This window comes from Salmo salar, chromosome ssa19 (assembly GCF_905237065.1).
Source record: "Salmo salar chromosome ssa19, Ssal_v3.1, whole genome shotgun sequence".
In the NCBI taxonomy this organism is placed as follows: domain Eukaryota; kingdom Metazoa; phylum Chordata; class Actinopteri; order Salmoniformes; family Salmonidae; genus Salmo; species Salmo salar.
This window is the reverse complement of record NC_059460.1, coordinates 58,491,889-58,517,353: the sequence shown is the minus strand read 5'-3', so window position 1 is coordinate 58,517,353 and position 25,465 is coordinate 58,491,889. Positions and strand designations below refer to the sequence as shown.

Genomic DNA, 25,465 nt, shown 5'->3' with positions numbered 1-25,465 from the left:
CCATATAGCTACTAACAATCAAGTTTTGGATTGATGGGCTGGCAATTTACTGTTATAATTCACTGTTCTAGTATGGGTACTACTTTTTTCATGCTTGATAAATAAATCGGATGCATTCAGTTGTTCAATCGCTCACCATAGTCTTTCTTGCAGTATTTCTTCATGTTGATCTTCAGATTTCCTTTCACTGGTTTGCAATAGGATTCACAATCTGCTGAAAAAAGAAGAACACATTTTAAACACCGGATACATTTTTAGTCTATGCACCACAATTACATGTGTGCGGGGTTTTCCCTTTTTCAAAACACCAGCTACCTGCACACTAGCCAGTCTTACATTTGGAGTCCAACTTGCTGGGAATTACACACTTGGGACAATTACACACATAACAGGACAGATCCACACTTAGGAGAATTACACACATAACCGCACACAGCAGTTACACATTTGAGATGATAAAGTGAACATGATGACATGGTTACATTCTTAGAACAATTACACACTTGAGATGTTTACACACTGTGTTACACACACACATACAGAGAGGTACATAAAAACGCATGTAGCACACGCACATAGCGCACACACACACACACAAATAGACACAAACATGCATGTACGCATGCACGCACATACCTACATGCAAACACACAGGCATGCACACACACATATATACACACACACAGCACGAGTGCCTGGACTCTGAGACAGGCGGCTGGATAGAGGAAATGTTAGGTTTGGTCGGGTTTGCTGGAGTAATATACGACCTTAAACAAATCACACGTAAGCCCCTGCAATAACCGCTGGGGGAGTCGCGGGCGGGTGGAATATTACAGAGGGGGAAAAGTGTTCCGTTTGACATGTCTGCCTGCCTTTTGGGGGACCCTGAGAAAAGACAGAGCGCGGGTGGAAGTGGTCATGGCTGGATGGCTGTGAGTAGCCCACAGCAGCCTCTTAGCTGCGAGACTACGACCAGAGAGAGACCACACAGCTGACCGCTGTACGTATGGAGGAGGATGAAGCTGCCCTGTGGTCGATGTGCTTTTCTCTGGGACTTGACTGGTGGGTGTTGGGTCATAGGTGTGTGAACTAGAGCGGTTGAAAAAAACATTTGCAGTAAACGACCGACTGTACATACCGCAATACAGGTTTGATTGAATTGATCCCTTACAGATCCATATAGGACATGAGAAAACACACATGAATGGACACAAAGGAGTGAATAATGTGGGCCAGCCAAACCACAACGTAACACCCAGTGGTGTTGTGGGACAACCCAATGTAAGCTTCTGTGGTAGAACCTCTCCCTAAGCTATGACGGGGAACTCACTATTAAAATGGCCAATTGGCTTTAATGTCACTGCAGTAGGAGTTGTGAGGAAGAGACAAAGGGTCAAACATGTTCATTAAACCACCACTCTACTGTACTTGATTTGGGTTTATAAAACCTTTTTTGGGTTGGATACTTCAATATAGAGCTGGTTTAAAAGGTCACTGAGGGACAGTTGCTGACCAGTCTTGTTTTCTAGTGAACATGCCAGAGAGCCTGGTATCTGATTGAATTTTACTCTGGATTTTGAAGGGGACACGTGCAAAGGTCCCGAAGACACCGGGTTTCGTTTGCCGCTAGAGTGAAATCCTGGTATATGCGGTCTCCCTGGTCTCCCTCTCTAGTTGCCTTCTAAGTAAAATCATTCAGAAGTTGTGCAGGGAAGCGGTCTCCTCCTCCAAAACAAACAAAATAAAAGTGATCGCTCGCAGGAATACTGCCCCCCAAAAAACAGTTTCTGGGTCGGTCGCATGCGAGGAGGGAGCCGTGTTGCTCGTTTCGCTGAGGGTTTGGAGAGAGCCAGAGCAGGCGAGGGCAGGAAGAGGAGAAAGAGAGAGAGGGGGCCGAGGAACCAGTAAAAATGTCAGGGAGGCTTGGCCCGTATATTAGAGTGATGGAGCTTTTATTAGCGACAAGCGGAGAGAGAGGCCAGAGCAGCTGCCTAGTTCCTTTACCTCTCACTCACAGCAGCTTTCAATAAACTTCAGTTAAACATACCTGGGTTAACGTGTGTGTTTGTGCATGTTTCTCTGTGGTGTGAGAGAGAGAGAGAGAGAGAGAGGGGGAATTTGGTGTACGTGCGTGGGTGTGTGAATGTGTGTGGGTTAGGGAGAGGGCGCAATGAATGAATTGATGAAGTAGGCCACACTGAATCAGTCATGGGGAGAGCTGAATAAATCTGTTGAATGTCCATCTATAGGAGTGAAGAGAAAACAGACTGAGTGATATGCTAGAGCAGTTCAACCGGCCAGTCAAGTAGAAAATAACAGTTAATCCTGCTCCCTAGCTTTTACCCATAGGATCTTGGGCTCCAAAGTGTTTTTTTTTTTTTGTGTACATATACGTGTGTGTGTGTGTTTGTGTGTGTGTGTGTGTGTGTGTGTGTGTGTGTGTGTGTGTGTGTGTGTGTGTGTGTGTGTGAGTGTACGTGTGTGTATGTTTATATATTTGTACATTAGTATGTGTGTGTGTATATACAGTATTTGTGTGTATGCATATGTGTGTGTGTGTGTGTTGTGTGTGTGTGTGTGCCTGCATGGTATCCTGGTACAGTGGCAAACAGTGCAGCCCTCGGTATCAGTGGTGTGTGTTTTCCCATGAAGAGTCACTTACTGATGGGCATTCACCTGGAAAAGACCCCATGAATCGCCCATTGACCCAGAAGAGCCACGGCTGAAAACACACACAATCGACTTGGCGGCTCCGGTTACCCTTGTTCCCCCGTCCCTTTTCACAGTGCCGTGACAATGACAAATTGCGTCCACCGCCCCCCGCACGCACGCACGCACAGATACACACACTTTCAGGTTTTGGGTACCTGAGTCCCCTAAGGAGGAGGAGAGGTTGGTTGTTATATGGGGTGTGGGTTAAAGGAGAGATGGAAGAAAAAATGACCCTGTATGTTGTACACTTGTGTGGGGATGAATTGACGATAAAGAACCTTGTTCTTATTTGTTTCTCACAGTGGAAAAGCCCTTTCCCAGGGATGCAGAAACACACAAAGGAGTGTACTGTGTGTGTGAGGGTTACAAGCCCAAGCAGAGACTGGGTTGGTGTAAGCAATGTGGGGAAAATTCCACCTAGCCTATCAGAGGGCAAGGCGGAGCTGCTAGACCTATCAGTGGGCTAGGTTAGCCGTGGTCTGGCAGTTGATGGTAGTGTGAGCCGCTAGCAAAACTAATAAGGTGACACCACAACGTTCACATCCGAGCTAGACATATTGCAATTCCTTCAAGTTGAGACCCAGTCGGTCTTTGGCTAGATATCAAAGGTCACCAGTCTAAATCCCTTCCTCCCACAAACTCTCCCTCTGCGGTAGGTACATGTTATTCCTTAGTACTGATACAGGATTTTTTTTAAATCCATCCGCCTAATGGTTAAGGTTAGGATTGGGGATAGGGTCATCTGATCCCAGATCTTTAGATATATAGCAAATTCTACATCAAGCACTCCCGCTCAACTCATATGCCCCCCTTCGGCTAGTTTGCATGCATCCCCTGCAGTGTGAGAAGTCCCAGGCCTTACAGAACATCTCTTCTGGCCTGGGCCTTCCAGAGAGGGTCGTGTCTCAGCCGAACCAACTGTGAAAGCTGAGGAGGGGGTGCTGTCGTTGTGGGAGGTACGTCTGTGGTCGCCACGGCGTTGAGTTAAAGCCTGTGATGAATCACCGTTTCCAAATCAACACCGGGCCACAATTCCGCCGGGGAGGCGAAGGCGTTAAAAAACAGGAGGGGAGTAATTGACTGGAGAGAGACTGGATGGAGTGAGGACTGCCAGGAGTCAGAGGCGGAAACGCTCTCCCCCAAAACGACGGTCGCCAACACTCTTTTCACGCCTCGAAAGTTCCCCGCCGAAGTTTCCCCGGGCTAGCAAACTGCAACTAATCACTTCTGTTGCAGCCTTTCCGTTGGCTTTGTGGTCGGCTGGAGTCGGGCTTCAAGCACAGTGGAGCAAAGCTAACTCGCTAAAGGCTAGCAGGCAGACGTCGTGCCAAGAATGCAGGTTTTAAGACAATGGAAAATCTCACTTGGATCCAGAGCAGTCGTTTCTTCACGGAACATCAAAAGAGAGGCCCACCCCCTCCATGAATATTTATTAACCCAGTTTAGAAATGGAGGCCAGAAATATTAAAAAGGTTGTGTTTTTTTTATGTTACCAGGTGTCAGATGTAGGGTGGAGGAGTGACTAACCTGCCGGTTCCTCTGTGCTGCTGCTGACCATGGCTGTAGGGTTCACTACTGGGATCTCTGAAACACACACACACACACACACACACACACACACACACACACACACACACACACACACACACACACACACACACACACACACACACACAGAGAACAACAGAGTTTTAACTAGAGTTTTATGGAAACAATTTATACATTTTATGTAGACATGGTGTAATTGCTGGCCATATGCCTACTCTTTGCATGTGTGGTCAAGCCAATAAAGTATGCCTGAATTAAATCACAGTTATTTGACGTGGGAAGAATGAGAGGGAGGGTGTAGGGTGGAAATATCAACCTAAACACAGCGATAAAGATACTGATATTGGCACACACACAAACACAAACACACTGTAGAAGCATACTTTGTCTGAGCCGAACTCTCTTCCTCTGAAACAGTAGCACCATGGTGCAAGAGATCTATGCATTCAAACAGGGACATGGGGAGAGCCACCTTCAGACAGATGCAAACTCCCTCAATACGCCTGGTTAGCTCAACCAGAACCCCTCGCCAGTCTCCACCAAAGCCAAAATAATTCAATTCTTTAAAGAATTCCCCACACAACGAAGGCCCCCTTTTCAATACAAATGCTAATGCAAAGCGATGAAACGCGAATGCTAACAACAAATCCACTGCCTCAATGATAACAACAACAGGATGATTGGGACGCTGGCTTAGCATCATTAGCGTGCACCCAGAGGGATTTGCCTTTCGACTGGGGAGTTAGAGGGAGGAGGACCGGGTTGGAGTCAAACAAACAGACAAGGAGCTTCCTGGAAAGAGCGTTTTTGAGAGGCAAGTGACAGTTGGCTTGCTTCGAAATTATGGACACCCCTACCAAGAACAACAAATAGGGCATTGAGCTTTGGACTGCTTGGTAAAGGCAGAGAGGAAAGGAGAGCAGCTGGTGAAAGGCACGCCAAGCTGTGGGCTCCTCCTCTGAAGGTGGAGGGTTGAGAGTGGATATTGAGATGATAAAGGGATATTCAGATGAGGGGCAGTGTTATCATACTAATTGGCTGTTAGCACGCCTGGTCTTTGTGTCGTACTGTGTTAGAGGGCAGAAGGGCTTGACCGGGGAGGAATGATAGTACCAATCAAATGGAGGGCGTTTTGGGAAGAGATGCTCTCTGGCTCACAGGGGAAACCTCAGATGGCATGCACATGCATACACACACGCGCTGACACACACACACACTGAGGCCAAGAAACACTCTTTCTCCTCACTGGGTGTCTTTCAGAAAGTGTCTGATTGGTTTTGTCGGCCGCGACCGCTATTGTTTTCTCCTTTTTGCCCTCCGCCATCTGCTCTGTAACACCAATGTGAGTCCAACAACATGGCACCGTGTGGCACGACATGGCATAGCGGGGTAGGGTACGGCATAGCTTGGCGTGGTACACCATAGTTTGGTGTGGTTGGTTCAGGGTTACACAAGCCTAGTGTGTGTGTGTGTGTGTGTGTGTGTGTGTGTGTGTGTGTGTGTGTGTGTGTGAGTGAGTTTGGATCATTGTGCCAAACCACATGGCACAGCACGATGGCAAGCTGCCCTCTATTCCTCCTGCCCGCAGGCGGTGGACTAGTGATCTAATTCATACACACACACACACTCACAGAGGACGCACACACACACACACACACACACACACACACACACACACACACACACACACACACACACACACACACACACACACACACACACTGTACTGGCATGTGACGGTGCTAAAGCCTGAACGGTAATCAGGTACTGGGGTCTCAGGGTGGCACTGATCTACCCCAGACCAGACCACCATGACCTGCCTTCATCTGCGGGACTGGTGCCAGCTAGGAACTTCTCTGTCCCTACCTTTGGTTTACCAGGGCAGGTTAACTGAGAACATATTCTCTTTTACAACCTGCCCAAATAGTGAGCAAATGTTCCTGGGGTTATTGTGTCTAATTCATTATTTTTTAAACAATGGCAGCTGAAGACATTGAAAACTCTGACTTTCTAATCGAACACAGGCAATGGTGGATTTATGGATGGGCTAGCTTACCTCATGCTAACCGAGTGCTGCAGTGTGTACCTGAGTTATCTATCATAATTGGCTTTTAAACTAATGTAAACCCACTAACGGGATAGCTAGCTTGTGACATCCCAGGGAACATGACTCTCCACCATGCCGTTACCTGGCTATAGAAATGAGACGGGGAATGAAGCAGCTGTACCTGCCATGTTACATGTGTGGTTGTAAACCCCTCGTTGGCGCTGGCACATGGTTCATGGTTTCTCTAGTATGCAGTGGTTCCCAAACTGTGGGGGCGAGGGGTCGGCAGCAGGGGAACTCAGTCCGGCATTCAACTTACTCTTGAAAGTTGTAATAGTAGAATGCACAAGGTGTAATTTTGAAATTGGGTAATGCATCATCAGTTTTCCTCTTGTCAAACCAGTCATTGCATACCTTAGAGAGCTATAATGTGTCAGAAATGTCCAGATCAACTAGCCCATGTCAGCTAGGTTTTTAGACCATACATTCTGTTGTAATGTTTGATTCAGTCAAATATCACATGAATGCACATTAGACATGGCAAAATGTATAGAATTGCACAGAAAGGAGCTTTAAAACTGTAAAATGTTCTCTGCACCCCATGACTAAATGTGTAGAATTGCAGGAAATATGCTCTAAAATTGCAAAATTGTATCTCCGCCAACAACAGGGGTGTGAACAGTTTCTGTTATGAACACTGCGTGTTATGAACAGTGCGTGTTATGAACAGTGCTTGTGTCCATAGAAATAGATGTTGGGCTCAGGATGTTCACAAATACTGGTAGACCTGAGTCTGGGAACCCCTGCAGTATGGTACGGTTTCCCTATTATGTAACATGGTAATGGTATTCCATAATGTAACATGGTAATGGTATTCCATAATGTAACATGGTAATGGTATTCCATAATGTAACATGGTAATGGTATTCCATAATGTAACATGGTAATGGTATTCCAGTACGTAACAGGGTAATGGTATTCCAGTATGTAACATGGTAATGGTATTCCATTATGTAACATGGTAATGGTATTCCAGTATGTAACATGGTAATGGTATTCCATTATGTAACATGGTAATGGTATTCCATTATGTAACATGGTAATGGTATTCCATTATGTAACATGGTAATGGTATTCCAGTACGTAACAGGGTAAAGGTATTCCAGTACGTAACATGGTAATGGTATTCCAGTATGTAACATGGTAATGGTATTCCATTACGTAACATGGTAATATAAATCCATTATGTAACATGGTAATGGTATTCCAGTATGTAACATGGTAATGGTATTCCAGTATGTAACATGGTAATGGTATTCCATTATGTAACATGGTAATGGTATTCCATTATGTAACATGGTAATGGTATTCCATGATGTAACATGGTAATGGTATTCCAGTATGTAACATGGTAATGGTATTCCAGTATGTAACATGGTAATATTATTCCTGTATGTAACATGGTAATGGTATTCCAGTATGTAACATGGTAATGGTATTCCAGTATGTAACATGTTAATGGTATTCCATTATGTAACATGGTAATGGTATTCCATTATGTAACATGGTAATGGTATTCCATTATGTAACATGGTAATGGTATTCCAGTATGTAACATGGTAAAGGTATTCCATTATGTAACATGGTAAAGGTATTCCATTATGTAACATGGTAATGGTATTCCAGTATGTAACATGGTAATGGTATTCCAGTATGTAACATGGTAATGGTATTCCAGTATGTAACATGGTAATGGTATTCCATTACGTAACATGGTAATATAAATCCATTATGTAACATGGTAATGGTATTCCAGTATGTAACATGGTAATGGTATTCCAGTATGTAACATGGTAATGGTATTCCATTATGTAACATGGTAAAGGTATTCCATTATGTAACATGGTAATGGTATTCCATTATGTAACATGGTAATGGTATTCCAGTATGTAACATGGTAATGGTATTCCAGTATGTAACATGGTAATGGTATTCCATTATGTAACATGGTAATGGTATTCCAGTATGTAACATGGTAATGGTATTCCAGTATGTAACATGGTAATGGTATTCCAGTATGTAACATGGTAATGGTATTCCATTATGTAACATGGTAATGGTATTCCATTATGTAACATGGTAATGGTATTCCAGTATGTAACATGGTAATGGTATTCCATTATGTAACATGGTAATGGTATTCCAGTATGTAACATGGTAATGGTATTCCAGTATGTAACATGGTAATGGTATTCCAGTATGTAACATGGTAAAGGTATTCCATTATGTAACATGGTAATGGTATTCCATTATGTAACATGGTAATGGTATTCCAGTATGTAACATGGTAATGGTATTCCAGTATGTAACATGGTAATGGTATTCCATTATGTAACATGGTAATGGTATTCCAGTATGTAACATGGTAATGGTATTCCATTATGTAACATGGTAATGGTATTCCATTATGTAACATGGCAATGGTATTCCAGTATGTAACATGGTAATGGTATTCTGTTATGTAACATGGTAATGGTATTCCAGTATGTAACATGGTAATGGTATTCCAGTATGTAACATGGTAATGGTATTCCAGTATGTAACATGGTAATGGTATTCCAGTACGTAACATGGTAATGGTATTCCAGTACGTAACATGGTAATGGTATTCCAGTACGTAACATGGTAATGGTATTCCAGTATGTAACATGGTAATGGTATTCCAGTTTGTAACATGGTAATGGTATTCCATTACGTAACATGGTAATGGTATTCCAGTATGTAACATGGTAATGGTATTCCATTATGTAACATGGTAATGGTATTCCGTTATGTAACATGGCAATGGTATTCCAGTATGTAACATGGTAATGGTATTCTGTTATGTAACATGGTAATGGTATTCCAGTATGTAACATGGTAATGGTATTCCAGTATGTAACATGGTAATGGTATTCCAGTATGTAACATGGTAATGGTATTCCAGTATGTAACATGGTAATGGTATTCCAGTACGTAACATGGTAATGGTATTCCAGTACGTAACATCGTAATGGTATTCCAGTATGTAACATGGTAATGGTATTCCATTACGTAACATGGTAATGGTATTCCAGTATGTAACATGGTAATGGTATTCCAGTTTGTAACATGGTAATGGTATTCCATTACGTAACATGGTAATGGTATTCCAGTATGTTACATGGGTATGTTATGGTTTCCCTGTATGGTTGGTTTAGTGTAAAGCCTTTAGTTGATGTGGTGGCAGAGACTGGTGTGGGCATTCTGGTAAAACCCTGATGGGGGGGAAATGAAACCAACCCCTTGCCCTTGGAGTGGGCATGACAACACAGATACAAACAGAGCCCGGGGTTGAGATGGACAGGGAGGTTGAGTGTGTGTGTGTGTGTGTGTGTGTGTGTGTGTGTGTGTGTGTGTGTGTGTGTGTGTGTGTGTGTGTGTGTGTGTGTGTGTGTGTGTGTGTGTGTGTGTGAGTGTGTGTGTGTGTGTGTGTCTCTGTGTGCCACCACTGGGGAGGCCTTGCCTTGGTCACGCTCTGGTGCACCCACACACGTCAGCGCTGGTGGATACATTACTGGCCAGGACCACAGCAACACACAGTGTGTGTGTGTGTGTGTGTGTGCAGGCTCGATTCCCACAGGCTCCATGTGGCTACTGATAGCAAAAGCAGTACACTGCCTTCCCCTGGTGACAAGTAAATATGTGCTTCTGTTAAATGCATGTCAATGTTGTGTGTGTGTGTGTGTGTGTGTGTGTGTGTGTGTGTGTGTGTGTGTGTGTGTGTGTGTGTGTGATATTCTCAAGGGTCCACGGTTGAGCGGTGTGTGGCTGTGAGTGTTTGCAAGCATGTGTGTGTGTTGGTGTGTGTGTGTTTGTATGTGTGAGCTAGGAGTGTTGTGAGTCTGTGACCTGTTTGTGTGAGTGTGCAAGTGTGACCAGCAAGATATGAATGTGAGCGTGTGTGTGAGTGTATCTGTGATCTACTCACTGATGCAGGGGGCCACAGGTGAGCGGCTCTGTTGGTAGCCCTTTGCACAGCGGTTGCAGGTGATGCCCGTCACGCCGTCCTTACAGGGGCACTGGCCCGTCGTCTGGTTACACGTCTTACCTGCCGCACCCACCGGGTGGCAGTCACAGGCTGGAGAGAGGGAGGGAGGGAGGGAGGGAGAGGGGGAGGAGGTGAGAGAGGGACAGAAAGAGACAGAGAGAGCGAGACAGAGAGCGAGAGAGAAAGCGAGAGCAAGGGACAGACAGACAGAGAGAAACAGAGAAAGACAGACAAAGACAGAGAGAGAGACAGAGAGAGCGATAGAGAGAGCGGGAGTGACAGCGAGGGACAGACAAAGAGAGAGAGAGAGACAGACAGAGACAGAGAGAGAGAGAGCGCGAGAGAGAGTGAGCGGGAGACAGAGAGAAAGAGAGAGAGAGTTTCAGAGAAAGACAGAGAGAGAGCGAGAGAAAGCGAGACAGACCGAGAGAGAGAGAGAGCGAGAGAGAGGGAGCGGGAGACAGAGAGAGAGTTCCAGAGAAAGAGCGCGAGAGTGAGAGAAAGCGAGACAGACAGAGAGAGAGAGCGAGAGAGAGAGAGAGAGAGAGCGAGGAGATGGTTAGATGTGGCCATTTGAGAAACATTTAATTCGCCTAAGTCGTTCATCATACATATTCAGTGTCACTTTCAAGGTTTATTTGTGACTCGACTCAAATCAGATGGCATTTTGAACCCTCTTATGAATAGGCTCTGTAGCACAACACATCCTTGTTAATCATCATCTGCCATTGAAGTATCCAACTGTATTCCAGATGCAACAGGACTGAGTGTTCCTTTAGTCTATTTCCTCTATCCTTCACACTCCAGGTCTGGGATTCCTTCTGCTCAATTGGGCTACCCTGCTACTGTCTCCTCCAGGTTTAGGGACCTGGCACTGCCTGGCAAAGATGTGTGTGTGCATATGTGTGTGTGTTTGTGTGTGTTGACAGGGAAGAAAAGCCTCCATTTGTCCGGTCTCTTAGGTGCTACGCTGGTGCCTGTTTGTGTGTGACACCCACTCTGCCGTTTCATCACTTCCCAAAAATCTGCCTGGCGCCCGCTGCGTGCCATCGGCAACACGCCACCCAGAGAGAGTCCCCGTTCCCCAGGTCTTTTATGTGCTGTTATGGTATGCGCCGTCTGTCCGAACGCACCTTGAGCAATACGGGTCTTCTTCTGTTTAAAGAGCTGCTGGGATACAAGACCCGGCCTGTTGGTCAGCTCCTCTCTTACAAGAGCTCTTTACAAGGTGACAGAGAGGAGAGGAGAGGAGAGGAGAGGAGAGGAGAGGAGAGGAGAGGAGAGGAGAGGAGAGGAGAGGAGAGCAGAGGAGAGGAGAGGAGAGGAGAGGAGAGGAGAGGAGAGGAGAGGAGAGGAGAGGAGAGGAGAGGAGAGGAGAGGAGAGGAGAGGAGAGGAGTGAGAAGAAGAAGAGGAAGAAGAGAGAAAGACATGCAGAGGGGAAGAACAGTGAAAGGGAGAGAGAGAGGGCTAACATGTTCCAAACTTTGCCTCTGGTGTGCTCATCAGCATAAACAAGACTAAATCTCCCTCACCTCACCTTGGCTCAACCCGGCTCAACAAGGAAAACAGACATGTCTTCCTTGGGAAGCCGCACACAGACAAACACACTTATCAAACGTAGAAGATAAACCTCTCCATCCGCACGCTATCAAGTATCACTATTACACGTTACACTGATCAATCTGAGACTATCTTGACACATAAAAACGCACAACTTTAATATCCCCGTAACATTTTACTTTAAAGGGTGTGATTGAACCCTTTGTCTTGGCTTGGAACTGCAGCTCCTCTGTCCAGAGAATAAAAAACAATGCTTTTGGAAAAATTCAACAACAAAAAAAACTCTGCCCCCTCGATTCAATGCTAACATTTAGCATTTTATCTTGTCGATCAGTTCTGGCATAAATAATTGCATTTGGCCAAAAACAACTGGCCCCAAAAAAAGTGCCGACGGGGAGGACGCCTCCTTCCCTCTACTTTGGGCTTAATTAGGTAGAAAACAAGCTCGCCAAGTTGCAAAATTGCAAAAGCAAACTGCATTACTTAAGTGTAATGTGATAGCTGGTAATTGTCCTCCTGCTTTTATAAAAACAACAAGAAAGGGCGAAACGAGCCTTTGGGGAAAACCCAGTAACCCAACAGTCTCTGATAGGGCTTGCCAAGGAATGGCAGCTGCTAACATGAGGAGTTTTCTTCAGGGCCTTGCTGTGTTGTTCCCTCAGTGTGTGTGAACATGTTTATTTGTGCTGATCATTTTGCCATCACAACTGAGGAGTAAGGACTCTACCACCTGTTGATTTGGGAGGGGTGTGGTGAGGTGGAGGGAGTCTGGACCATGAGAATTAGGAGTGTGGGGGGGGGGGGTTAGTGCTTTGATCTTCAGATGCACATGTGGCTGTTCCGTCCGGGTGTCCGGCTGGGGTGTCAAAGTGTGCACGCTCGTTTGAAGCTTGCGCTCGCTTCGTAAATCTGATGGCTCGCGTTGCATGTAAAATCTCCACCACCTGACCCAGCTTCAAACTCACAGAAGGCTTTGATTGGTCGTTGGTTGGCAGTGTTGGTAATATATTAGTAATATACGTTTGCATTGAGTGGGTTGGCGCACAGGGAGGTTGAAAGTCAAATGTGTGTCCGGTCTTCTGGTATGACTTAGTTCCTGTTTCGCTCCATGTCTACCATGTGACTTCTCTCCTGCCAAAATGTCCTTCTCTCCTGCTCTTGTTCCTGTGCCCAGGTGCAGCACGGACGGGGCCGCGGCTCCATTTGGAATTTCTGGCATTCCTGGGATTGGCGCCCCTTTATTCAGTATGTGTTAATAAAACACAGCTGATGAGTCCACTAAAAACCCACAGTTGGAGTCCAGAGACATAGGTTGTAGAACAACACAAACGTCTCTGATTTCATAACACAGCACTACTCTATGCACAATAGCGATATAGAAAGCAATGCTCTTCACTCCAAACAGAGAGACTAGAATAATCTGGTTGTTTATAAAAAGAAATATAGCAAATCATGTAGAAACTGGTTTGCTGTACTAAATGGGGGGACAGAAGTGTAAACTTCCCGTCATTTGATCTGTCTGGTAAAGTCTGTGCCAGTCTGGATGATACCTGCATGCCTAGACTTGTGGGACGGCAACAAACAATCATTTCTGAACCAATCCATTGTTTCGCTGATTGTCTAATAACAAAGGCAACTGATACCAAACGTTGTGTTACTAACACAGAAACAAATAAAGGAGATGTCAGAATATGGCCATCTTATATTGGTACAACCAAAACATATTTATCTGCTTGTTTATGAGTTGAACATAATACCTCATTAAAAGTAAAATATGTTGTTATAATGCAAATACATGTTCATTCAATCCATGTAACCGCTTTAAAATGGGATGAAAGTCCTCTGTACATCTACTGTTATTTATTGTGTTAAAAGTCTGTTAAGCTCAGAAAAACAACAGATGAGTGCCAGGATGGTGTCCCCTCCCCCAGCCACTCTCCTCCGTCCTCACACCGTCTTTCTGAAGTTTTACGCGCAGGGGCTTGGGCTAGTTAAAAAGCTGTAAAAATGTCCTCAGATGTTGATGACTATTTAAGCCTGTGTGACTGAAGGTGTGACAGACAGACACCGCCTTGGGACTTGTAGTCTTTGGACAGCAGGCGTTTGCTCACTCTTGAACTCTGAATAGATCAATGGCGCTCAGTGTGTGTGTGTGTGTGTGTGTGTGTGTGTGTGTGTGTGTGTGTGTGTGTGTGTGTGTGTGTGTGTGTGTGTGTGTGTGTGTGTGTGTGTGCGTGTGTGCAAACAGTATGTGTGTGTGTGTGTGTGTGTGTGTGTGTGTGTGTGTGTGTGTGTGTGTGAGTGTTTTAACAAACCATGTGAGTGCGTGTGAGTAACTGAGTAAACGGTCCTTTCAAAAGGGGTCCAAGTATTTCACCTTTTCTAATTGGGCGGTTTGCTCTGTAGACATCTGGCCGATACTGGCATGAACGTTTCGGTTTTGGAATGATTTATCTTGGATTTCCTAATTCCCTTGTTTCTACCAAGTTATTCTATAAGAAATGATTCGCATATGGCCCACTTCAGAAGCTACTTGGAGGACAAATCTTAAATACATTCAGTATAAAGTATATTTGAGGCTTTTTGTTGGCAAGGACTGCTGACATATTCTACGGCCTAAATGTAAATTCCTTTCTTTGACATGAATTCTAGTCGATATAGATGCCAAGACTAGGACATGTTTGGAGACACATAAAGCTCTGACATTGAAGACCTCGTAGGCAAGACTGGTTACACCCGCGCTGGTTATGGCATGCATGTTTCTTTAATTTGCCGGCTGTTATGCACGTAGCAGCGTAAATCCACGGATGGAGAGTGGCAGAGGCCGCTGCCCAGGCCTGCAGGAGCTTGGGACACCCCGAGAGGCACTCGGGGCTGGGGCAGAAGGCCGAGGGCACTGGGGGTGGAGGGGGGTTGGGACATGGGTGTGTTTGTGTGTGTGTGTGTGTTACCTAAGCACAAGGGTGTAACTGGGAACAGATGGGAGTGACGCTGCCACTTGACCCATCCATCAGAGTCTGGCCTGTCCATTAAACTGGCAATCCTTGTAGACTGTGTGTTGGACACGCACTCATGCACGCGTACATACACCCACACCCACACACACACACACACGTGCGCACACACACAGCAGGTCTGACATGGACACTCGTCCACAGAGGAGGTCTGATTGGAAGCAGACATTCCACCCCCCACCCCCCCAACCCTCCAGACCTAACCGCCCATTCCTTAGTCCCATTCAAAAAACACCTGTATTTTATTGCCGTTACTCCATTTCAGACGTGACACCGACCATTTTTGATCCCTGACCCTTCTCCTGGCCCTGTCACAAGAGGAAAAATATATAAAACACTGCGGCAGAAAAAAAAGGTAGAACGAATTGGAGGATTAGAGAGAAGAGATGAGAAGAGAGCATGCTCGGACAGAGAGGGAGAGAAAGTGAGAGAGGAGGAGAGAAAGGGAAAGAGACAGGTTCTAGAAGGGGCTAGGATTGCTCTGATCAATCATGGTGCCAGCCGCCCAGGTTGAGGGCCGTTTCCACGGGAACATTCATTTCCGTCACATCTTGCTATCCGAGAAGAAGGCGATAAAGTTTTTACCGCCACGCGGGTCTGACCCTGAACTGCTCCGCTTTGATAAAAACAGATTGCACAGCCTCCAGGGCCCAAGCACTGCCGCACTCGCAGGCATGGATTGAGTGTGTGTGTGTGTGTGTGTGTGTGTGTGTGTGTGTGTGTGTGTGTGTGTGTGTGAGATGGGTCTTGCAATAGCAACGGGGACATACATTTCGATACAGCTGCTGCCAATATCAACACATCTGTGGGAGTCTTATCTATACATGTGTTACTTGTAATTTGTTAAGGGCAAAAGACTTCTGCTAAAGTCAATTACTGTGTCACATTGCAGGTTGTGCCATGGTCAATTGCTCTGTGAGTGGAATAATAGAATGGGTACTGTTGTACTGTACTACAGTGTGATGAAAAATGATTTAACATGGACAATAGTAACGTGCTGTCCCGTACTTGACTCCTTTTGGTTTAAAAGCTGCTTGGGTTAGCCCTGGAGTGGAAAACTGACCAGGAGTCAAATACGGGAGATTCTCACCATGAAATCGGCAACAAAAGCCCTTCACGGCTATGAGTGTTGGCAGTTCTCATCATCCATGTTGTTTTCAGTTCTCTATAAGCGATCCCTTAACATCTCACACTAACCTACAGAACAGAGAAAGAATGCAGTTTCCCTCTGCTATTGATTTGCATATTTCCCCGAGCAACAAGCGCAGGAAAATTGGGTTGTTCTCCAAAAAAAAGCTCTCGGCGTAAGAACGAGCCAGAAAAATATTCACTGCAAATTCAAAACATTCCACAATTCAAACACCACTTTTTTCACGAGAATTAACTCAATCAGATACTAATTTAATGTGGCTTGTGGTCCAGAGGAATATTTTTTTCTGTGGATTTTTGCAAGAACTGCTTCTGTGACAAATTATTTACTTACAGAGGCATGGTATCAGTTTGGAAGTGAGGATGCCAGCCTAATTCTTAGAATAGCGTTACCATTTCAGTCAATGCTATAGGGTTATATAAAGTACAGTATATATTGCACTTTTTAAAAATAAATAGCAATTTTTTATAATTTTTTTTTTTATGAATCTACTGAATCGACTGAATTGAAAAGGACTATTGACACTACAAACACTATTGTGAAAGATACGCCTATAGAATAAAACCTATTCTCCATACCTTTGCAGGCACGGCGGTGTGTGATGGGCCTGGCCATATCCCGGTAGAAGCCCTCCTTGCAGTAGTGGCAGTGGCGTCCGGCCGTGTTGTGGCGACAGTTCATGCACACGCCTCCGCTCTTCCTCCCCGACAACTTGTACAGCTCCATGTTGAAGCGGCAGCGCCGGGCGTGCAGGTTGCAGTTGCACGCTACGAGGGAGGAATCAGGGAAGGGGAAAAGAGAGGAGGGGAAAGAAAGGTTATACGTCTTGAGCGTTCAGTGAGAATAGGTGCACTTCTTCATAATCAAAACACGTCCGAGGCACTTTCAAACAGGAAAAGTTGAAAAACCTTTGTTAAATTGGCATAGCCACAGTTTGAAAACAAGGCACAACACTATAGGTATAGTGTGGGTATACTTCATACATCAAAATAATTTCCAAAGCACATTTTGAAAACACTCATTCAGACATATGAGCAGTAGATGAAGCATTTACTGTAAGACCTACAGTGTACTTTACCAGTATACCGTGTAGGATGTAGCTTAGTGTCAATACCTTTATGATTCAATCAGAGTAGAGGGTGTGTGCTTCGTGGCTGTTACAGAAGTCATCAATCATGAGGCATATATTTTCAGAGCTCATTTTCCCCATTCCATAATTAATGACTGGACCCGCTCTTGGCACGCTAGTTATTAACAGACCCTTTTAATATCATGAATCACTGATGAGCAGAACTAACCTCTCCCATCTAGTCTAAGACCTCTGTAATCCGATAGAGGAGTAGGAAGGGCCCATGTACTGTAAAGTCTCGAGCTATGTGTCTTATAGCACCACAAGGATTGATCACTGTGGAAACTGTCTGTATGCCAATCAATCACAATATATATTTACATTTAGTCATATGTATTTCATGTATCGGGCGGCAGGTAGCCTAGCGGTTAGAGAGGCGAGCCAGCAACCGGAGGGTTGCCTGTTCAAAACCCGGGTACGACTAGAACATCTGGTGGGAAGTGAGCTGGCAACCAGAGGGTTGCTGGTATCAAATCCTAGATGCCATTCCCTGCCGTGCCCTCGAGCAAGGCACTTAATCCCCCACAAAAACAGCTCCATGGGCGCCCAGTGTGGCAGCCCCCCACACCTCTCCAGAACCTGTATATGTATATGTGTCTTTCGGAGGGGTTCAAATCAAATCTTATTGTATTTGTCACGTGCCCCGAATACAATAGGTGTAGACCTTATAGCGAAATGCTTACTTACAGGCTCTAACCAACAGTGCAATTTCTAAGTTAAAAAATATATGTAATAATAAATAAAGGTATTAGCTGAACAATAGGTAAGTAAAGAAATAAAAATAACAGGAAAAAGACAGTGAAAAATAACAGTAGTGAGGATATATACAGTAGCGAGTTTATAACAGTAGCGAGGCTATATACAGGCACTGGTTAGTCGGGCTGATTGAGGTAGAATGTACATGTAGATATGGTTAAAGTGACTGTGTACAGTGAGGGAAAAAAGTATTTGATCCCCTACTGATTTTGTACGTTTGCCCACTGACAAAGATATGATCAGTCTATAATTTTAATGGTAGTTTTATTTGAACAGTGAGAGACAGAATAACAACAAAAAAATCCAGAAAAACGCATGTCAAAAATGTTATAAAATGATTTGCATTTTAATGAGGGAAATAAGTATTTGACCCCTCTGCAAAATATGACTTAGTACTTGGTGGCAAAACCCTTGTTGGCAATCACAGAGGTCAGACGTTTCTTGTAGTTGGCCACCAGATTTGCACACATCTCAGGAGGGATTTTGTCCCACTCCTCTTTGCAGATCTTCTCCAAGTCATTAAGGTTTCGAGGCTGATGTTTGGCAACTCGAACCTTCAGCTCCCTCCACAGATTTTCTATGGGATTAAGGTCTGGAGACTGGCTAGGCCACTCCAGGACCTTAATGTGCTTCTTCTTGAGCCACTCCTTTGTTGTCTTGGCCGTGTGTTTTGGGTCATTGTCATGCTGGAATACCCATCCACGACCCATTTGCAATGCCCTGGCTGAGGGAAGGAGGTTCTCACCCAAGATTTGGCGGTACATGGCCCCGTCCATCGTCCCTTTGATGCGGTGAAGTTGATGCAGAAAAACACCCCTAAAGCATAATGTTTCCACCTCCATGTTTGACGGTGGGGATGGTGCTCTTGGGGTCATAGGCAGCATTCCTACTCCTCCAAACACGGCGAGTTGAGTTGATGCCAAAGAACTCCATTTTGGTCTCATCTGACCACAACACTTTCACCCAGTTGTCCTCTGAATCATTCAGATGTTCATTGGCAAACTTCAGACGGGCATGCATATGTACTTTCTTGAGCAGGGGGACCTTGCGGGCGCTGCAGGATTTCAGTCCTTCACGGTGTAGTGTGTTACCAATTGTTTTCTTGGTGACTATAGTCCCAGCTGCTTTGAGATCATTGACAAGATCCTCCCGTGTAGTTCTGGGCTGATTCCTCACCGTTCTCATGATCATTGCAACTCCACGAGGGGAGATCTTGCATGGAGCCCCAGGATGAGGGGGATTGATAGTTATTTTGTGTTTCTTCCATTTGCGAATAATCACACCAACTGTTGTCACCTTCTCACCAAGCTGCTTGGCGATGGTCTTGTAGCCCATTCCAGCCTTGTGTAGGTCTTCAATCTTGTCCCTGACATCCTTGGAGAGCTCTTTGGTCTTGGCCATGGTGGAGAGTTTGGAATCTGATTGATTGATTGCTTCTGTGGACAGGTGTCTTTAATACAGGTAACAAACTGAGATTAGGAGCACTCCCTTTAAGAGTGTGCTCCTAATCTCAGCTCTTTACCTGTATAAAAGACACCTGGGAGCCAGAAATCTTTCTGATTGAGAGGGGGTCAAATACTTATTTCCCTCATTAAAATGCAAATCAATTTATAACATTTTTGACATGCGTTTTTCTGGATTTTTTTGTTGTTATTCTGTCTCTCACAGTTCAAATAAACCTACCATTAAAATTATAGACTGATCATTTCTTTGTCAGTGGGCAAATGTACAAAATCAGCAGGGGATCAAATACTTTTTTCCCTCACTGTATATATGATAAACAGAGAGTAGCAGTAGGGTAAAAGAGGGGTTGGCGTGTGGTGGGTGGCGGGACATAATGCAGATAGCCCGGGTAGCCAATGTGCGGGGGCACTGGTTGGTCGGGCTAATTGAGGTAGTATGTACATGAATGTATAGTTAAAGTGACTATGCATATATGATAAACAGAGAGTAGCAGCAGCGTAAAAGAGGGGTTGGGGGGGGCACACAATGCAAATAGTCCGGGTAGCCATTTGATTACCTGTTCAGGAGTCTTATGGCTTGGGGGTAAAAACTGTTGAGAAGCCTTTTTGTCCTAGATTTGGCACTCCGGTACCGCTTGCCATGCGGTAGTAGAGAGAACAGTCTATGACTGGGGTGGCTGGGGTCTTTGACAGCTTTTAGGGCCTTCCTCTGACACCGCCTGGTGTAGAGGTCCTGGATGCTAGGCAGCTTAGCCCCAGTGATGTTCTGGGCCGTACGCACTACCCTCTGTAGTGCCTTGTGGTTGGAGGCCGAGCAGTTGCCATACCAGGCAGTGATGCAACCAGTCAGGATGCTCTCGATGTTGCAGCTGTAGAACCTTTTGGGGATCTGATGACCCATGCCGAATCATTTTACTTTCCTGAGGGGGAATAGGCTTTGTTTTGCCCTCTTCACGACTGTCTTGGTGTGTTTGGACCATTCTAGTTTGTTGGTGATGTGGACACCAAGGAACTTGAAGCGCTCGACCTGCTCCACTACAGCCCCGTCGATGAGAATGGGGGCGTGCTCAGTCCTCCTTTTCCTGTAGTCCACAATCATCTCCTTAGTCTTGGTTACGTTGAGGGATAGGTTGTTATTCTGGCACCACCCGGCCAGGTCTCTGACCTCCTCCCTATATGTTGGGTTAAAAGCCATGTGCAATTGACCAACAAAGTGATCTTAATCTTATTCACAAATGCATTTGTCAAAAAGTACTTGCAGCAACCCAAGGCTAAACATCAAGGGCAAGCAGAGGTGGCAGTGGCATGAAAAAACACTCAATAACCCTTCAGCTCCACTATAAACGTTGCTTTGCCATCAGCATCGTGTCAAAGTGAAGTTCTACCTGCTACACAGAGCATGTTGTTGAGAGTAGAGAGGAGCGCAGGGAAGAGCATCTTTATTCTATTTTCCCTTACTGTAGTATACCGTATTCATCGATTGTGCGTAAGTACAATCGTTTTTTTGTCCAGTTTTGCTCAAGTACTCATTGAATTATTGCTGGTGGTTGTACAAGTAGATGAGGTGTGTACTAAATGATCCTCTAATTACATAAATTGCTTCTTTTTTTACATTGTGAACCTAGCTAGTCAATGTAGCTAGCTAGCTAGTAATAGTAGCTTTTGGACTTCATAAATCTTAGTAAAATAGCCAGTGCTGTATAGGTGAAGCCATATGCAACCAAAATCAACTTTATTTCTCATTACTTCAAGTCACAAGATAGAATGAACCCGCACACCAGCCATCAGGAATTGAACCTCTCCGATTCTTGAGCTTTGACTCTGCCATTGTACGTGACACAACGAGAGTGCAACATGGGCAGTGAAGCAGCTTTCAGTGATTTCAAAGGAAGCATTTCCTCAACGGCTGACAGCAATGCCGGACGCCCGATGGCTATAGCGTAGCAGGGCCGTTAGGAAGAAACATTGAGAGGATCCAAAATGCTCTCTGCCAGTCATTTGGATATGAACACTCTTTGATCTCGAGGGCTGTGTTTGAAATGCCACCCTATTCCCTATATACAGTAGTGCACTACTTCAAGGGTGCCATTTCGTTCACAGGCCAGGTAGGGTGTGGGAGACCTGCCCCTGAGATGGGAGAGACCTGGTCCAAATCCTTAACTCCAGTCAGGTTCAATTCAAACATGAACTCAGATTCCTCCAACACTTGGCCAAGTGTTCAAAGAACATTGCCAGAGCGTTTGGTGCCAGTTCAAAGTGATCCACGGAAACGGTTTGCGAGAAGCAAACAACAACAAAGAACTTGGATCCCAAAAAGTATCAGCAGAGGACACTTCTCTTGGGGGAACAAAATAAATGTAATCAGATGTAATCAGATGTGAGTGTATTGACTGCGGTGAGTCAAAACAGGGTTCTATATCAATGACTGTTTCGTAAGGCGTAGACCACAACAGTCTGCACTGAATAAAAGCATGGAGCCATGAAGTGTTGCCAGTCACAGTGTGTGAGAGAGAGAGTCTGACTGTGACTGACTTCTCTAAGGTCAGTGTTGTAACAACATCCAGCACAGGGATTGCCACCGCGTCAAGCGGTGGAGGGCTTTTCATTTGATAACAAAATGACCTTTGATGGGACCATGAGACACTTGAATGATAATAATAATAACTGGAATTTCAAATCAAATTGTACTGGTCACATACACATGGCTGGCAGATGTTATTGCGAGTGTAGCGAAATGCTTATGCTTCTAGATATGACAGTGCAGCAGTATCTAACAGGTAATATCTAACAATTCCACAACAACACCTAATATCTAACAAATTCCACAGAGCCTAATACACACAATCTAGTAAAGGAATGGGATGAGAATATATAAGTATAAAAAACACTGCTCAAAAAATAAAACATCAATAACACACTAAAATAACACATCCTAGATCTGAATGAATGAAATTATCTTATTAAATACTTTTTTCTTTACATAGTTGAATGTGCTGACAACAAAATCACACAAAAATAATCAATGGAAATCCAATTTATCAACCCATGGAGGTCTGGATTTGGAGTCACACTCAAAATTAAAGTGGAAAACCACACTACAGGCTGATCCAACTTTGATGTAATGTCCTTAAAACAAGTCAAAATGAGGCTCAGTAGTGTGTGTGGCCTCCACGTGCCTGTATGACCTCCCTACAATGCCTGGGCATGCTCCTGATGAGGTGGCAGATGGTCTCCTGAGGGATCTCCTCCCAGACCTGGACTAAAGCATCCGCCAACTCCTGGACAGTCTGTGGTGCAACGTGGCGTTGGTGGATGGAGCGAGACATGATGTCCCAGATGTGCTCAATTGGATTCAGGTCTGGGGAACGGGCGGGCCAGTCCATAGCATCAATGCCTTCCTGTGACATCGGGTGTTGTAGGTGTCCTGGAGGGCAGGCAGTTTGCCCCCGGATGATGCGTTGTACACACCGCACCACCCTCTGGCGTGCCCTGCGGTTGTGGGCGGCGCCTTCTTCACCACACTGTCTGTGTGCGTAGACCATTTCAGTTTGCCGGTGATATGTAACTTTCCACCTTCTCCACTGCTGTCCTGTTGATGTGGATGGGGGTGCTCCCTTTGCTGTTTCCTGAAGTCCACGATCATCTCTTTTGTTTTGCTGACATTGAGTGAGAGGTTATTTTCCTGACACCACACTCCGAGGGCCCTCACCTCCTCCCTGTAGGCTGTCTCGTCATTGTTGGTAGTCAAGCCTAGTGTCGTCTGCAAACTTGATGATTGAGTTGGAGGCGTGCATGGTCACGCAGTTGTGGGTGAACATGGAGTACAGAAGAGGGCTGAGAATGCACCCTTGTGGGGCCCCAGTGTTGAGGGTCAGCGGAGTGGAGATGTTGTTTCCTACCTTCACCAACTGGGGGCAGCCCGTCAGGAAGTCCAGGACCCAGTCGCACAGGGCGGGGTCGAGACTCAGGGTCTCAAGCTTAATGGTGAGTTTGGAGGGTACTATGGTGTTGAATGCTGAGCTGTAGTCAATGAACATCATTCTTACATAGGTATTCCTCTTGTCCAGATGGGATAGGGCAGTGTGCAGTGTGATGGCGGGGCAATAGTCATTTAGTTCAGTTACCTTACCTTTCTTAGGAAAAGGAACAATGGTGGCCATCTTGAAGCATGTGGGGACAGCAGACTGGGATAGGGATTGATTGAATATGTCCATAAACACACCAGCCACCTGGTCTGCACATGCTTGGAGGACGTGGCTAGGGATGTCGTCTGGGCCGGCAGCCTTGCGGGGGTTAACAAGTTTAAATGTTTTACTCACATTGGCCACAGAGAAGGAGAGCCCACAGTCTTTGGTAGCGGGCCGTGTCAGTGGCACTGTATTGTCCTCAAAGCACGCAAAGAAGTTGTTTAATTTGTCTGGGAGCAAGACGTCGATGTCTGTGACGGGGCTGGTTTTCTTTTTGTAATCCGTGATTGTCTGTAGACCCTGCCACATAGGTCTCGTGTTTGAGCCGTTGAATGGCGACTCCACTTTGTCTCTATACTGACGCTTTGCTTGTTTGATTGCCTTACGGAGGGAATAACTACACTGTTTGTATTCGGCCATGTTTCCAGTCGCCTTGCCATGATTAAATGTGATGTTACGTGCTTTCAGTTTTGCGCAAATGCTGCCATCAATCCACGGTTTCTGTTTAGGGAAGATTTTAATAGTCACAGTGGGTACAACATCTCCTATACACTTCCTTATAAACTCGTTCACCGAGTCAGTGTATACGTCAATGTTATTCTCTGAGGCTACCTGGAACATATCCCAGTCCACGTGATCAAAGCAATCTTGAAGAGTGGAATCCGATTGGCCAGACCAGCGTTGGATAGACCTAAGCACGGGCACTTCCTGTTTTAGTTTCTGCCTATAGTAGGGGAGCAACAAGATGGAGTCATGGTCAGATTTCCCAAAAGGAGGGCGGTGGAGGGCCTTGTATGCATCGCAGAAGGTAGAATAGCAGTGGTTGAGTATGTTACTCGCTCGTGTACTGCAATTGATATGCTGATAGAATTTAGGTAGCCTTGTTCTCAGATTAGCTTTGTTGAAATCCCCAGCTACAATAAATGCAGCCTCAGGATATATGGTTTCCAGTGTCCAGTGACGTTCCTTGATGGCCGTCTTGGTATCCGCTTGCGGGGGGATATACATGGCTGAAACAATCCGGCAGAATTTGAAACAAGCCGGCACTGGAATTCGGTTTCTCAACTGCTACTCAGCAAAGGGATTTCTGGCACAGAGAGATGGGAACAGAGCTCTTTCTCACTACAGTTTTACAGAGTCGCAGGCTCCAGGAAAAGAGCACATTCACAGACTCCTTCTCTTGGCTATTACGCAGACAATTTGTATGGAATTCTGCAGTTAATTAAATACTAGTTAGGTTTGAATCCCTCTCGGACTTGTCCTTTATCTGTAGCTATGCCGCTGCTGGTGTGTTTTAGGAGGCTGGTGGCACGGGGTCTGGGTTTGACCCTTGACCTCAAGCCATTTTAAGGGTTTGGGGAAGGGTGCACTGCCGCTACCTCACTTTCCAACCATGGTGAAATGTCTGGACCATAGACATGACATTATTGGTCTGGACACTTGGATGGATGGCATCGCGGTACTGTAAGAAGAACTGGGATGGGTGAAACCCACAGTAGACTAAATTATATATTTTTTAAAACAGTATATTAAAATACAGGTATTAAGGTGTGTGTTAATCCGTGTGTGTGTATGTGCACACGTACATGTGTATGCGAGAGTACTGTGTGCGTGTGTCAGTGTGTAAAAACAGCATGTCCAATTTCTCCTTAAGAGGATGTGACAAAGAACATACCCGCTGGAACAAGGGCAGGAGGGTGGTATAGAGGTTGGAAAAAGGAGAGGAGGGGGTGGAGATTGTGATCAAACGCCTCAAACACACACACACACACACACACACACACACACACACACACACACACACACACACACACACACACACACACACA

General features: G+C 45.3%; 1 protein-coding gene across 3 annotated transcripts in view; it reads right to left on the bottom strand.

Annotated features, from left to right (window-relative positions):
* ntn2 (netrin 2) overlaps nucleotides 1–25,465 on the bottom strand; it is a 59,890-nt gene that overhangs the window by 4,642 nt on the left and 29,783 nt on the right. For 2 of the 3 annotated variants that reach the window (XM_014158868.2, XM_014158867.2), the window contains exons 3-6: nucleotides 16,680–16,868; nucleotides 10,317–10,466; nucleotides 4,240–4,296; nucleotides 137–214 (exon numbers count right to left, since the gene is read on the bottom strand). In XM_014158868.2, the coding sequence (XP_014014343.1) occupies nucleotides 137–214; nucleotides 4,240–4,296; nucleotides 10,317–10,466; nucleotides 16,680–16,868 (474 nt within the window). The remainder of the gene's footprint in view (nucleotides 1–136; nucleotides 215–4,239; nucleotides 4,297–10,316; nucleotides 10,467–16,679; nucleotides 16,869–25,465) is intronic. The other variant, XM_014158869.2, reaches the window with a different exon arrangement.